The sequence below is a fragment of the Rattus rattus genome, chromosome 17, assembly GCF_011064425.1.
Source record: "Rattus rattus isolate New Zealand chromosome 17, Rrattus_CSIRO_v1, whole genome shotgun sequence".
Classification (NCBI taxonomy): domain Eukaryota; kingdom Metazoa; phylum Chordata; class Mammalia; order Rodentia; family Muridae; genus Rattus; species Rattus rattus.
The window spans coordinates 30,656,514-30,672,668 of NC_046170.1; the positions used below are offsets into that span (position 1 = coordinate 30,656,514).

Genomic DNA, 16,155 nt, shown 5'->3' on the forward strand with positions numbered 1-16,155 from the left:
GTGTGTGTGTGTGTGTGTGTGCGTGTGTGTGCGTGCGTGCTTAGGTTTCCAGGCTTGTGCTGCGAGCACCATTCCTCCCCGGTCTTCTTGCCTGCCAGGAGCCTGGATCTGTGTGCACAGTATATATACATTTTTTTTCTTTTCTTTTTTTCGGAGCTGGGGACCGAACCCAAGGCCTTGCGCTTGCTAGGCAAGCGCTCTGCCACTAAGCTAAATCCCCAATCCCGTATATATACATTTTTATTTTAGTATGTGAATGGATGTTCTTCGTGCGTGTATTTCTCTGCCTTCAGAGGACTGAAGAGAGCTTTGGATCCCCTGGAACTGGAGTTGCAGACAATTGTGAGCCGCCATATGGGTGTTAAGAATTGAACCCAAGACCTCAGGAGAGCAGCCAATGCTCTCCCGGGCTGAACCATCTCTCCAGCCCCTGTATGTGTTGTGCAGGTTTTATGTGTGTGTGCATACATGCAGAATTATGCCTGTGGAAGCCAGATGCTGTAACGTATTGACTTAATCACTGTCCACCTTATTTTTGTGGTGGTCATGGGTCTTTTTGTTGTTTCCTTTAGTTTTTAGGAGACAGAGTCGCACTGTGTAGCTCTGACTGTCCTGGAATTCACTCTGTAGAACAGGCTGGTCTTGAACTCACTGAGATCCACCTGCCTCTGCCTTCCGAGTGCTGGGATTAAAGGCATGTGCCACCGCACTGGCCGTCCCACCTTAATGTTTGAAATAGAGTCTCAAGAATCTACAGCTTGGTGATTTGGCTATTTGGCTAAGCTGGCCAGCCTGCGACATTCCAGACGTCTGTCTGCATACCACTGGCACAGAAACATGCTTCCCCATCTGGCTTTCCCACAGGTGCTGGGGATCTGAACTCAGGTCCCCAGTGCTTATATGATAGGAACTTACTGGTGGTCTATCCCCAGACTTAATAGATTTTTAAGACTGAACATCCTAATTGATAAATGTTGGCTCAGCATAATTATAAAGACGTCAGGAGTCCTTCTTGGTTCTTTACAGTTCTGGAAAAGATTGCTCTGGCTTGGGAGAGAGCATTGTAAGCCTCAGCCACTAAGGGAGGTGGAGCACCGGAGCCTCAGAGGGGCCTGTAGCAGGTCCATCCCTGGTTTCCTAGGTCCCAAGACCTTTTTGCTTTCCTTGTCCTCCACCCCGCCCCCATCATCACTGGAGCATCACTTCCTAGGTTCTGCAGGGCCATCTGGTTGTCTCCTGGGCCAAGAATGGAGCCCGCAGGCTGCCTGCTTTCCCTGGCATGGAGATGCAGTTCCTGGTCCCCGTTCCTCCCACCAGTATAGGAGTAAGATGCCTCTCTTCTCGTTCTTCGTGGATGTGAGGATGTACACATTTATCAAGACAACTGTCCAGAACCTGTTTATTGGCCCAGACTGTTAGAGTCCTCCAAGACCAGCATCTATGGAGCACAGGTCCAGAGGAGGTCCACAGGACCTTAGCAGAGTCCTGCATGTCACTTTCGGATACAACTTTGTTTTATGGAGAAAATCAAGGTTCAGAAAGTGCCCAGTATCTGCTGGTGTTACAGTCTCCGCCGTGGCCTCATCCCCCAGAGACAAGGCAGGCCTCTGGTCTCAGGGATGCACCTCAGAATCTGTCTAGGCACTATGTTCCTCAACCCACGCATCTTCCTGTTCCCCACCACCCACTTTTGCCACAGAGTTGAAAATTCTTGTCTCAGAGGCAAACTTCTGCTCTAAAAGGTCTCTGGTTCCCTGAGCAGCTCCTGCTTGTCCACAGACAAACACAGGGGGCTGTGCCTTAGTCTACAGCAATGTCGTTATGGCTGAGTGTTAAGGCCAGGGCTTGGGGTGTACGAGGCAAGTGCTCCTTCCCGGAGCCGCTGCTCTCTGCTCTTGCTTGCCCCACAGCTTTTCTTTGCTTGCTTGTTTTTGAGACAGGATTGCTCTGGGTAGCCCTGGCTGTCCTGGAACTCACTCTAGACTGTGCTGGCCTTGAACTCAGAGCTTACCCTGCCTCTGCCTCTCAAGCACAGGGATCACTGCCCTGCTCTTTTTTTGGGGGGTGGAGACATCCACTTGGCCTGACTCCTCAGAATCTCGAGTGTTGGGGTGTAGGTATATACCATTACGTTTGGCTTGGTTTTGCTTTTGTTTGGAGGCAGGGTCTCATCTAACCCTGACTGGCCTGGAACTAGCTTTGAACTCTCAGAGATCTCTGCCTGTCTGTGCCCCTAGGTGCAGAAGCATGCGCCACCATACCTGACATTGCTGTTTCTTTGAGGCAGGGTTTCATTATGTATTCCCGGCCAGTGCCTTCAGGCTTAGGATCCTCCGGCCTCAGCCTCCTGCGAGCGCATGGTATTTGTTTAATTTTATTCCGTTTTGTTTTTCCGTGTCGTCCTGGCTGTCCTGGAGTTTGCTCTGTAGAGCAGGCTGGCCTGCTTCTTTTTATCTGTGGCATTTTAAAGTGTTAGTTTTGAAGTATTTCAAAGGGTTAGTTGATGGCCCTGTCTCAGGGAACAAAATCCAGCCCACTGCTTTTATATTACCAATATTTAACATTCAGAGGATTTCGTGTGAAATCTATATTTTTAGTTTCTCCTGGAAATTTTCCTATGTGGCAGCAGTTGGCTGGTTTTTCTTTTAAATATTTTTAAAATGTGTTCTCCCCCCACCGTGTGTGTGTGTGTGTGTGTGTGTGTGTGTGTGTGTGTGTGTGTGTGTGTGTGTGTGTGTAGTATGTACATGTCACATCACATGTGTGCAGGTCAGAGTCAGTTCTCTCCTTCAACTGTATGGGTCCTATGATTTGGATGTTGGTCATTAGGCGTGGCATCGAGTGCCTTCACCTGAGACATCTCAGTGGCCCATGGATTTCCTTTTTTTTTTTTTTTTTATGACCTTTTGTTTGCTGTGCACCCCACCTCCTTTGTTCCTGTGTGTCACTGGCCTGGCCCCACTGAGCATTTGCACTGTGGCAGGGTATGCTGGTCTGCTTCTGTAATCCCAGCACTGAGGAGGCTGAGTCGAGAGGAACACTGTGTTCAGGGCCAGCCAGTGTTACTTAGCAATCTCAAAACCAGCCTGGGCTATAGGAGGAAGCCCTGTCTCTAACAAGACACAGTACTTAGGGGGTAGAGGAACAGAAGGAACAGGAGTTTAAGGCTAACCTCATCGACTTGGAGTCTTTGTTGATTGTTAGCAGTTTGGATTCTGGCTTTTGATGAGGAGCCGAGGGAACCAGTTTTATTCCAGCCACAGGGCTGTGTAAGAACTCCCTGCACTTCCCAGAGGTTCAGAGTGGTGATAGACAAGTCCCATAGGTGGACCCCTGGAGACAGATCGAAAAGATTCCTAAAGATTCCTCTGCCTTATGGCCCAGGACCGTAAGCCCCTCCAAAGTGCCTCAGATAGCACTCGGACAGCCCCACCCTCACCTCAAGCCTCTCTGGAGCATTGGAGGGGCAGCTCATGACTGGGCACTGGTCTCTCTATAGTGAGACTGACTGAGAGTCAAGACTTTGCTACTGTGAAGAGAGAAGTCCCCCAGTGCTCAGGAAAGGGATTCCCAGACAGCCCTGTGCGTGGAGGTCTGTATGCCTCTGGCTGGAGGGGAAGTTTGAGGGGTGAGAGTTTTTCCATCCTCACTGCCCTCTCCCCTGCTCAGATGCTGCAACCCCAATTCAAGTCACACAACACCAATGAAGTGTTGGAGAAGCTCTTCCAGATCGTGCCCGGTGAGAACCCCTACCGCTTCCGGGACCCCCAGCAGTGCCGGCGCTGTGCTGTGGTCGGGAACTCAGGCAACCTTCGGGGCTCTGGCTATGGGCAAGAAGTGGACAGCCACAACTTTATCATGAGGTGAGCTCTCAGGGACCCAGGCAGGGGGACAGGGAAGACAGTCTGTAAAGCCTCCTTGTCTCTCTGGTTTTTGTTTGTGTTTGTGTTTGTTTTGTTTTGTTTTGTTTAACATTATTGAGTCTTCAGGATATGAAGGGCAGCTTACAGGAGCCCTTCCACCACATGGATCCTGCGAACTAAACTCAGATTTTCAGGTTTGGTGGCAAGCTCTTTTCTCCACTAAACCATCTTGCCAGCCTTCTTTGAACTTTCCTGTTCAGGTACAAGTACCAGTTGCCCATGCGCTAAGGAAATGCCAGCACCCAGAGGCTCCAATTAATAGTCTTGGTCTCTCTGACCAGGTTTTTGAATTGGGTGTGTTATGTGTGTTCAAAATACATTTTGGGAGCTGGAGAGGTGTCTGGGGGTTAAGAGCACTTGCTGTCCTTGCAGAGGACTGGAATCCAATCCCCAGTACCCACATGGCAGCTGAAAGTCATCTGACTCTGGTTCCAGAGGGTCTAATACTCTCTTCTGACACAGTTGTTACATATACATACATGCAGGCAAAACATTTATACATACAAAATAAATTATTTTCCTCTCTGTAGCCCTGGCTTTTCTAGAACATACTCTGTAGACTAGGCTGGCTTCAAACTCAGAGATTTGCCTGCCTCTGCCTCGCAGATTAAGGCGTGTGCCACCACTGCCCGACAAAAAGTAAGTCCTTTTTAAAAGTTGCCTGGCGTGCACAAGACCCTGGGGTCAGTCCTGAACACTGCACACACCAGGATCACCGGCATATTCCTACCTCTCTGTTTGGTGTTAGAAGAACCTTAGATAACAAGTTCATTTCCTGTCACATGACTCACAACTGCCAGTAAGTCCAGCACCGGGGAAATCTTACACCTCTGGCTTCCATGGTCATCTGTATTCACATGCTCATACCTACAGCCGTGTGTGTGTGTGTGTGTGTGTGTGTGTGTGTGTGTGTGTGGTGTGTGTGTGTGTGTTTGTATATATACACATATATAGCATAGGTATACATATATATCATTATGTATGATGTGTATATATAATTTAATATAATTTAAAATAATAATAAATATTTTTTAAAAAGACTATGTTACTGGCAGAAAGTATTTCTGTTTTTTTTTTTTCTTTTTTTCAAAGGCAGGGTTTCTCTGTGTAGCCTTGGCTGTCCTAGAACTCACTCTGTAGAGCAGGCTGGCTTTGAACTCAAGAGATCCACCCCCTGGTGTCTGGAGGTGTTCTTGTTACTGTCCATTCTCCTGTCCTTGCAGCACACTGAAGTGCTTATCTTCTTTTTCGAACAGTGGGGTGGGTGTGGGAGACACATTGATGCGTCTTAGTTGCTGCAAGCTGAGGCTGAAACACCCCAAGTCCAGGCTTAAAACACCCCAAGTTTCTGCCTTAAAAAAAATCTCAAAGCAGGGCATGGGGGTGCATGCCTTTAATCCGGCGCTTGGGAGGCAGAGGCAAGTGGATCTCTGTAAGTTCGAGGCCAGCCTGGTCTACAAAGGCATTGCAAGACACCCAGGGTCTGAGTTGGAAATCAGCCATAGCTACATAGTGATACCTTGTCTCAAAAACAAAAACCCAAACCCCGTGCTGAGGCTGTTGTACGCTTGGTCGGTCGGTTGGTCGGTTGGTTGGTCGGTCGGTTGGTCGGTTGGTCGGTACAGTGCTTGTCTGGGATGTCAGGGCTCTGGGTTTGATGCCCAGCATTCCAGCACACACCTGTATAGAGCTCAGAGGATAAGAAGTTCAAACTCATCTTCAGCTTCCTGGTAAGTTCAAAGCCAACCTGGGATACACAAGGCCCTCCTTGTCTCCAATATAAGTCAAGAGGGTTAGGGAGAACCAGAGCAGGTATAGAGCACCCATGGGGTTAGGGAGAACCAGAGCAGGTATAGTGCACCCATGGGGTTAGGGAGAGCCAGAGCAGGTGTAGAGCATCCATGTAAGAGCTGGGTGTTGTGGCATGCATCTTGATCCCGGTGCTGGTGGTATGGAGATTGGTAGATCCTGAGGCTTGCTGGTCAGTGAGTCTAGCCAAGATTGTAAGTCCTTGTCCAGGGAGAAAACCTGTCTTAAATAATCGGGTGGGGTTTGGGGAGGTGGCTCGGCAGATAAGTGCACTTGTTGAGCAACCCTCACAACCTGAGTTTGGAATCTCAGAGTCCGTTTAAAAGCCAAACGCTGTAGCACAGACTTGTTGGGTTCCAGTGTTCCCCTATAGGGAGCCGAGAGGCAGAGACAGGACGATCTCCAGAAGTTTGAGCACCCGTTTCCCTAGCCAGCACAGCAGCAAAGAGATGCTATCTCAGGTAGAAAGGTGAGGACTGACACCTCAGACTCTGTCTTCTGACCTTCACACATGCCTCATGGTATATGGGCACTAACACACAAACAAGCACATACAAAGAAATAAAGGGGAATCGAGAGGAGACTCCCATTGTCAATGCACATATGCATGTCTGTGTGTGTGTGCACACGCACACGCACGCACACACACACACACACACACACACACGCACGCACACTCACTCACAAATGAATGAGTAGATAAAATACTGAAAATGCCAGGTCTTTGCTAAACATCCCCTAGGATGGGCATTGCAGAAAGACCAGATTTCCCAAGAGGCAGAAGGCCTTTGTCGTAGAAACCGTTGCTGTCTCCATAGCAACACCAACACAGCAATTTATCTCTCGAGGCTTTCCATATTTTTTTTTTTTGTAAGATCTTCAAGAGGAGAAATGGTGATGGATGTGGAAATAGGATACTGAGTTCCACCCAGAACTCCAGAACCACCCGGATTAGCCTCATCCTCCAGTTCCTGGCACTTTAAAGGGAAGGAAGCTGGAAGCTGGTGCCAAGAACAATGTGTACTGAGAGGAGGTGGCCAGGATTAGGGGTCGCGGCTTCCATTGCTCCCCTTCAGTGCTGGGGCACTTCGAAAGTCCAAGGAAACTCGGACACCCGGATAGCTGCTTCTCTGGCTAACTCTATTGTTAGGTTCCTCAGTGATGACTGGGAAACCTTAGGGGTCAAAGCCTGCAGCCCAAAAGCTGAGATTTCTTCTGACCTGTGGGCATCCTAGCTGCACACACACCCACAGGATCAAGACACAGTGTTTGGAGTGGTCCCTAGAGCTGCTTTGTAGAAAGGGTGACCCAGATGGTAGCTGGCTGTGGTCTACAGGAAGAGCCAGGTGGCAGCATTGGTGGCTGTTTGCAGATCTCTCTTGATTTGGAACCAGAAAGGAAGCCGTTCAACCCAGAGTCAGGGAGAGCAGTGGAATACAGCTTTGTCCTCTCACCTCGAGCTGTCTCCTGTAAATTCTCTGATCTCTCATCTGATGACCCCAACTGGAGTTGAGCGTTTCTTGCCTCTTCTAGGCTGCAGATAGAGACATCCAGCTCCTGGCATTGTCAGGTGACAGAAGGCATGGTGGAAACATGAGGAAAGGGGTAAGGCAGCCAGACACTGGGCCCCAAGTAAAATGGGATCCACCCTGCCCGGCCTTTCTTTGGCTGCTGAGGGCAGCTGGGAGCAGATAGGTTTCTGGAATGCTTGGCCCCATGTCCCAGAGATCTGTCATCTTCTGGCCCCTTTCCAGGACTTATCTAGAATGAGTCAGAGTCTCCAAAAGAATGCCACGTACCTCCCTTTTGGATTTTATTTTGGGCCTTCATTTCCAGATCCCTGCTGTCTGGGGCCTGAAGTGGGTAGAAGAGGATTGAAGGAAGCTGACAGAACACTTGACTCTGAGTAGCCTGGCTAATCAGTGGAGAGAGCTGGCACTGGTCTTGTAGGAGCAGCTGGGTAACCATGGTCTTTCTCTTCCCCCATTACACAAAATAATGGGTTTCGTTACAATATTTTCATATGAGTATATAGTTTTGATTGTAGTCACCTACCATTGACTTCTCTTTTTCCTCTTTCCTCACAGCTGCCTGTCCCTCCTCCCAGACAGTCTTCTTTCAAACATTTTCCCTGAAACTGGATAGTTACAGTCTTTGATCTTTAGTCTCTGGTATCGGGCTGTGGTAGCACACACTCAGGAGACAGAGGCAGGCAGATCTATGAGTTAGAGGACAGCCTGGTCTACAGAGAGAGTTCTGGGACAGCCAGGGCTACACAGAGTAGCCCTATCTTGAAAACAAACAAACAAACAACAACAACAAAAGATAAAGTTTGCTTCTCAGATCTCGTAAGCATAAATCTGGCTTCCAGCATCCGCCCAGCAAGTTCTTCCCTGTCCTTCGTGCCTTTTCCATCCACAGGCATCTGAGATGTTTCCCTACCTCTCTGACATTTCTGCTATTGGAAGAGGAGCAGGAGAAAAACAGCAGAGGTGTTCAGTGGCACAGGAAGTCTACACCCACCCAGAGAGTGGTGCCAGCCACTCTGAGGGGGGAAGTTTGTACAGTTTCATAGAGCTGTCCTGAAAGCTAGGGAGGCACATGGAGACTGTTCCTCCCTCCAGGGTCCCTGTGGCAGAGGGAAGGAGCAGAGCTTCCGGTCACCCTAGTGTGGTAGAAATGCTGCCATAAGGTACTCCGTCCTCAGGGGACAGAAATGTCTTTGTAAACAGCAGGAAACGAGACCAACAGGCTGGTGCTTGGAGCCTGTGATGTAATATGTTTACCAAAATGGGAAGTGGGGAGTACATCTCTGTAATCCCAGCACTTGGGAGGTGGAAGCAGGAGGCCAGGAGTTCAAGGCCAACTTTAGGTACACAGCAAATGTGAGGCCAGTGTATGAGATCCTGTCTCAAAAAGGAATCGGGGCACTTTCCACCCTTAGGATGTTCCACTGAATAGGGTTGGGTTTGTTACCAATATGTAAGATTTACTCCATTCCGGTACCTAAATGGTACTCGGTGGATGAATGCACACCTTGTACCCCCCTAGTTCCTTGATTAATGGAATAGTTTTTATCTTTACTTGCTGAGCCATTGCTGAGTCAAAGTGTACATCATTTTGTACATTTTATTTTGAGACAGGTGTCACTCTATAGCTCAGGATGGCCTCAAATATGTGGCAATCCTCCTGCCTCAGCTTCTTGAATGCCAGAACCATGGGCATTAGCCATCGTGTCCAGCTTCCTTTTTTATTTTTGATGAGTGCCAAATTATCCTCTAAAACTAATACAACACTTTCCATGCCTGTCCGTTCTCATACCTCCCTCTCTCTGTCTCTTTCTCTCTCTCTCTCTCTAGGATGAATCAGGCACCGACTGTAGGCTTTGAGAAGGATGTTGGCAGCCGAACAACGCACCATTTCATGTACCCGGAGAGTGCCAAGAACCTGCCTGCCAACGTGAGCTTCGTGCTGGTGCCCTTCAAGGCCCTGGACCTGATGTGGATTGCCAGCGCCCTCTCCACAGGACAGATCCGATTGTGAGCCTCTTTGCTGGCTGAGTAGCATACTGGTGCCAGGAGTTCCCTGGGAGGGATTGTTCAAAAAAAAATTCTCAATGTTCAAAATATTCTCTAATTGAATTAGTTAGGAGTAGGGACTCAAAATGGTGGCTTAATTGAAGGCGTAGCTCATACTGTGTCTCTTCCTACTTGGTGCAGCTCAGTGTGGCAAAACCATGATTGCCCAGCTTGGACTGGTCTCTCGAGAACATGTCTTTGAGATCTTCTCAATCTCCCAGAACCCTTTTGTTTTGATTTATTTATGGTATTTTATGTATATGAAGTCTTGAAAGAGCCCATCCCATCTTGTGAGCACCATGTGGTTGCTGGGAATCCAAGACCTCTGGAAGAGCAGTCAGTGCTCTTAACCACTGAGCCATCTCTCAAGTGTCTGTGTGTGTTTCTTGAGACAAGGTCAAGGCTGGCTTTGAAGTAATTCTCCTGCCTCCACACACAGATACAAATGTAATAAGAATGTGTGCCTTCTAAAATGTACAAAATCCAGTAACATTTTTTGTCCCTCTGACATGCATCGCTATATGGCGAATCCACAATGTAATAAAACTTCTAAAATGTAAACATGACAGTTAATAAACATGACAGTTAGAATGCCTTTATGTTCTAAAGGTCTTTGATCTAATGCCACCATAACCCATCCCCAGCCCTAAACATCCACATGGTCTACTCTGACTAACCTTGTATTTTTATATGTGGTTAAATATGAAAACCACTATTTTAACCCTTGCTAATGTATGAAGTTCAATAAGGTTCATCCAAAACGTGCACATCACAAAAAGAAACTGTCCACTACCCATCACATCACCTCCAGCTGCTCCTGCCCACCTGTGTTCCACTGTCCGTGTGACATTGTCTGTGTTCCACTGTCCGTGTGACTTATTGCTCATCCGACACAACGTCCGTCCTCCACTGAGACTGAATGCATTCCATCATTGTAGTGAACACCATATTTTGTTTGTCTACTTCATATTATACTTTATTTGTGATGTTGGGGATCAAACTCAGGGCCTTGAATATTTTAGGCATGAACCTGTAGGCATACACATTAAAAGTAAACTGAAATCTTTTTTTTTTTTTTTAAAGTAGTAAGAAGGCCGAAGGTGGTTTAGCACCAGCTTGCTCCTTACGGCTTGCTCAGCCTGCTTTCTTACAGAAGCCAGAACCACCAGCCCAGGGGTGGCTTCACCACAATGGGCTGGGCCCTCCCCCATCAATCAGTAATTAAGAAAATGTCTTGGGCTGGAGAGATGGCTTGGTGGTTAAGAGCACTGACTGCTCTTCAGAGGCCCTGAGTCCAAACTCCAGTAACCACATGGTGGCTCACAACCATCTGTAATGGGATCTGATGCCTTCTTCTGGTGTGTCTGAAGGCAGCGAAGTGTATTTATATAGAATAAATACATCTTTAAAGAAAATGTCTTACAGCTGGATCTTATGGAGGGGTCTTCTCAGTTGAGGTCCTCTACTCTCAGACCCTCTGGCTCGTGTCAGGTTGATATAAAAAGTAGGCAGCACACACGGTGAGTTTGAGACCAGCTAATCCAAATGCAGAGTTCCCCAGACGACAGCTTAGGGAAGAAAGGGTGAGATTGGAAAGTCCCTAGGCTTGACCTAAATATCCCAGCTCTATCCCAAAAGCCGCTGAAGGTTTCTGAGCAAGGCCTTGCCGTGGTGAACGTGCAGAGAGGATAGATCATGTAGAAATCTACATTAGTGATTAGCATCATGAGGGTGTTAGCATTTGCTCATAAGGAGCAGATGAGTTGCCATCTGGGAACCATTTGAACGGTCTCTGTCTTCTTGCAGCACCTATGCTCCAGTGAAGTCCTTCCTTCGAGTGGACAAAGAGAAGGTAAGTTCCCTCCCACTGGTCTTTTGACCCTCACCAGCATGGAGGTTATGCTGGCTTAATCAAGGTGTATGAAGACCATCAAAATCTGTGGGCCAGGCGGTGGTATTGCACATCTTTATCCCAGCAGTCAGGAGGCAGAGGCCGAGGCAGGCGGGTCTCCGAGTTTGAGGCCAGCCTGCTTTACAGAGTGAGTTTCAGGATGGCCAGGGCTACACAGAGAAACCCTGTCTTGGGGGAGGGGGGGAATCTGTACCTGCTGGTATGCCTGACCCCTGCACTGACCACAGGAACCTAGGAAAACCCATGCACAGCATTCCAGAGCAACTGCTAGAAGCTGGTCAGAGCCTGGCCCAAATCTCCAGACCTCCAAGCCCTTATTTTTTTTTTTTTTTCGGGAGCTGGGGACTGAACCCAGGGCCTTGTGCTTGCTAGGTGAGTGCTCTACCACTGAGCTAAATCCCCAACCCTCCTCCAAGCCCTTATTGTGTCTCTTACTCTCCTTGCAGGTCCAGATTTACAACCCAGCCTTCTTCAAGTACATCCATGACAGGTGGACCGAGCACCATGGCCGCTACCCCTCCACAGGAATGCTGGTGCTCTTCTTTGCACTACACGTGTGTGATGAGGTAGGCTCCGTGCCAGTCTAGAGAGGAAGTAGGAGAACCCATAGACAGAGGGAACGGCCCGTTCTCCACCTTAGCTGTGGTTCTAGGGAAACAGTTTCTATAGACAAAAACCATGTGGATTAGGTTTTTTTCATATCTGTTATTCCTATAAACAATATGTTTGCATTTCCCATTTTATTACCTTTTAAATTTTACTAACAAAAATTACTTCATTAAAAAGACAAATTTATAGCAGAGTCATGGTGGCTTCTGTAATCAGATACGGAGAGTCTGAGACAGGAGGATCATTTGAGGCCAACCCGGGCCTCATGAGACCCTGTTGTGGAAAAGCAAAACACAAATGAGAAAGAGACAGAGAGGCAGCAGTCCCCTCTGAGTCAGTGTCCTTGTGCAAGGCTTGGTTGTCCCCCACAGCGGTCCCAGACTCCCAATGATCCCTGTGCCATCCTCCTCACAGGTGAACGTGTATGGGTTCGGGGCCGACAGCCGTGGCAATTGGCACCACTACTGGGAGAACAACCGGTACGCGGGCGAGTTCCGGAAGACAGGCGTGCATGATGCCGACTTCGAAGCCCACATCATTGACATGCTGGCCAAGGCCAGCAAGATTGAAGTCTACCGAGGGAACTGAGCAGCCTCAGGCGCCTTCAGAACCAGTCACTTCAGGGTCTGGCAAGCGCCGGTTGCCGCCCACCAATCAGACTGCGCCGTCCCCAGCAACCAATCAGTGCTGCAGTTGGGAGGAGCTTCTTTCTTAGCCAATCACACAACTCAAGGAGAACTTCCGGCGCCGCCGTCTCCACCAATCATGGCCTTGGGAGGCGGCGGGCCTGGACCCCCTCCCCCAACCCCCAACCCCGCTTTGGATGAGAATTTTTCTGCTTTTTAAGAGGCCGGTCTGGGTCTGGGAGGGAGCACCTTGAACTGCTCATTTCCAGCTTAGTCCCGATGGGTGAGTGAAGCCCGCCAAAGAAATGTGGTCCCGGCGAGACACTTTCCAGGGCATTCTGTGGCTCACCAGCTAGTAGGGGGTTGTATTCACTCCCTAGTTGGGTTGACCTCCCTAGGGCCTCATTAGTGTCAGGAACGGGTAGGAAGCTCCACCGGGTCACATGCAAGGTGCTTCTCTCACGTGTGCCCTCACTCCTGTTCCCCACCACCTTCTCAGCGTCTGTCCTTAGGTCCTGGGTCTCCTCTCCAGCTCACCTATTGATTTGGAGACAAAATGAGACCACCGGGACTCCGCTGCTTGTGCTCTCTCACACGCAGCCCAAGTCTTTAGCCCTAAGGCGAGAGCAGCAGGGTTGGACAGTAGGCTGGAAAGGAGTGCCCTGTGCATGTATCTTTTTCTTTCATTGTCACCCCAAAGAGGAGCAGGCAGCCTCTTGCTTGGGGGTTGGATTTGCTTTGGATTCATACTTTAGTTACCCTCCAGCTGCCAGGGATGGCTATCCAACCAAGATCGCTTGACAGTTCTTTGCAGGCCTTGCAGATGGCTCGGAGCTTTGCTGGGGAGGAGCAGATTGGTATCTGCCATGCATGGCTCCTCCTGTCCGCCCCTTTACCATGCTTACTCGCCTGTTCTAACCTACTTTCCAGCTCCTAAAGGGCTGGTGAGTCAAGAATCGGGTTACAACTGGAAGCTATTTGCATGACTTGACCCAGGTCAAAGTTGAGGTTCATTTGGGAGAAAGGGCTTTCGTGAATGCCTCAGGCCCCAGAAAAGACTTCCCTTCAGTGTCCACATAATAATTTCCCATTCTTAATGAGTTGACATTACCAAGCAGCTTCCTGGTTGGGGGACAGTCACACGTAAGGAGTGTGTTAAAGTTTGGTATGAGGCAAGTACCCCTAAAAACTAATATATGAAGAACTTTGCTTGAATTTGTTCCTTCCAAGTTTCAAAAGCAGGGGTAGAGAAAAAGGGAGTACACTGAGCAGGGCTGTAGCGGAACCTCTCAGGGCTCTAATCATCGTGCAGTCACTGTACCAGTGGCCGTTCTTGCCTGTCTCAGCTCTCCCAAGAAGCTGCTGTGATGAGAAGTGGGAAAGTAATGCGATTATGCCAAACAGTATTGAGAAGAATAATTTATTTTTCCTCCTTTTGTTTTGCTTAAACCATGAGTCACCATTCTAGAAAAGGTAGGTCCCAGCACCCACATCCCTTTTCTTCTACAGTTATTTAAACATTCAATCTTTCCCTCTGTTTCTTTTCCTGAATTAAAAAGAACAAAGTCCATAGAGTTACTCATCTGTTCTGAACTGTACCCTCATAGGTGATTCTGAGGAGGTAAGGATGTTTGGGGGAACAAGGCAACTCTGATAACCTCTTACACCTGAGAAGCCTATTTCATGGGCTCTGCACTCCGAAGTCCCCCCACAGAGGGCTGAGTATTATGGTTTAGAAAAATCAATTTATTATGCCAGGCATGGTGGTATGTGCCTTTAATCCTAGCAGTTAGGAGGCTGCAGCAGGAAAGTAAGTTAAAGGCTAGCCTCAGCTATATGGTAACTTTCAAACTAACCTGGGCTATATGAGACCCTTTCTCAAGGGGAAAAAAGGGAGCAAAAAAAAATCCATTGTCCCCTCTTCAGATTCCTCTAAAAGAGTAATGCCTTGGGAAGAATTTCTGGTTCACCTGAAATGGCCTTTTGTAAATATAGGGTCTTTATTACAGACTCATGTTGGTTTATCTCAGCACCCATAAAGCGGTCCTCTTCCTGTGACTCTATGGGGAGTTTTCTCAGAAGTTTTGACATTTTTCTGCTGACTCCATCCACACTACATGTGGCCAACAGCTTGTTGACAGTACAACAGGGTGCTGTGCAAATGAACAGTTCTCACCTATCTCAGTTTGCCTATCACGAAGATGAATGCTTAAACCTCGGTAGGGTAACTGGAAAACCGGGGCAAATGTTGGGTCTGCACCTTAAACCACTACTAAAATAGGTGTCTCTCAGAACTAAATTTCAAACCCCTACAGGTGGTAACTTTTATTTTATTTTTTTTTTTCTTTCCAATTTAAGAGAGTTCCTCTGTGTAGCCCTGATTGTCCTGGGTCTCTCTGCAGACCAGGCTGTCCTCAAGTTCAGAAATCCTGCCTCTGCCTCCCACAGGTTGGGATTACAGATGTTCATTTTCACTGTCCAGATTACTTTTTTTCCAGTTATGACTCATTCCTACAGTCTGAGGGAGGTTGAGGAGGCATGCTAAATTTGTTTTGCTTTTCTTTTCTTTTTTTCCGGAGCTGGGGACTGAACCCAGGGCCTTGCGCTTGCTAGGCAAGCGCTCTACCACTGAGCTAAGTCCCCAACCCCTTGTTTTGCTTTTCTGAGAGGCTGTCCTGTACCTAGGCTCTGTAGACCAGGCTGGTCTCATTCCTAAAAGTTCCGTCAGCTTTGTCTCCTGAGTTCAGGAACTAAAGACATGTGCCACCACTGCCCTGTGAGGGGACTTGCTATTTAACTAAAAACAAAGACACTTCCTTGATAACCTGGGCCATGGGGTTTTGCCCTGTGGTTGTTTAACTCTTCTGTGATGGTTTCTCAAACTGGGGCAGGAAGACTGTTCTGTTAAAATAGGACAGATGTGGAGGCTGCGTTAGAGTTTTATGTCCAGAGACAGGACCTATCAGGACTGACACTAGGGTAGCTGGGTAGAATCAGCTATGACCTGGATGAGCTATTTTGCTCCATTCCTAGTCCACAGACTATCTGCCTTGTGATTTCTATTTTGCTTTTTTGGGACAGGGTTTCTCTTTGCAGACCAGGCTGGCCTCAAACCCAGAGATCTGTCTTCCTCTGCTTTGGAAGTGCTGGAGTGTGCCACCAGCACCCCACTATCTGCCCTCTTCCCTTTTTTAACTTTACATGTGTTGGTGTTTTGCCTGAGTATGTGTCAGATCCCCTGAAACCCGAGTTACAGTTCTGGGTTGTCCTGTAAGTGCTGGGACTTGATCCTGGATCCGCTGGAAGGGCAGCCACTGGTGTCAACTGCTGAGCTGTCTATCCAGTCCTTTCTGCCTTGTTTTTAAGAGGATATGTTCTTCATTTTCAGTGTCGCCATTTGGTCAGTATAGGTAGTAACTATTGTTCAATCTTGTTTTGTGCCTTCTCATGCCATTTCCCCTTTATATAAACTTCCCGAGTGCTAAAATGCTCACCACACACACACACACGCACGCACACCTTGCTGTCCCCTGCACTACCCGTCCCAGGCAGACCTTGATTTTTAATCTCATACTTTCTCTCCCATGTTCACACTCATTCAAGGGCTGAAACTCTAGCCTACAATACAGCTCTGTCTCATACTTCTCTTCTGTGGGACCAAAATATTTCAGATCCAAAAAGCTATCTAAACTCGTCTG

General features: G+C 48.2%; 1 protein-coding gene across 2 annotated transcripts in view; it reads left to right on the forward strand.

Annotated features, from left to right (window-relative positions):
* Positions 1-14,515, forward strand: part of St3gal2 (ST3 beta-galactoside alpha-2,3-sialyltransferase 2) — a 48,130-nt gene extending 33,615 nt beyond the window's left edge. For both annotated transcript variants that reach the window (XM_032888223.1, XM_032888224.1), the window contains 5 exons: positions 3,670-3,863; positions 9,092-9,271; positions 11,117-11,162; positions 11,669-11,788; positions 12,246-14,515. In XM_032888223.1, the coding sequence (XP_032744114.1) occupies positions 3,670-3,863; positions 9,092-9,271; positions 11,117-11,162; positions 11,669-11,788; positions 12,246-12,419 (714 nt within the window). In that variant the 3' untranslated portion in view covers positions 12,420-14,515. The remainder of the gene's footprint in view (positions 1-3,669; positions 3,864-9,091; positions 9,272-11,116; positions 11,163-11,668; positions 11,789-12,245) is intronic.
* The last annotated feature ends 1,640 nt before the right edge of the window (positions 14,516-16,155 follow it).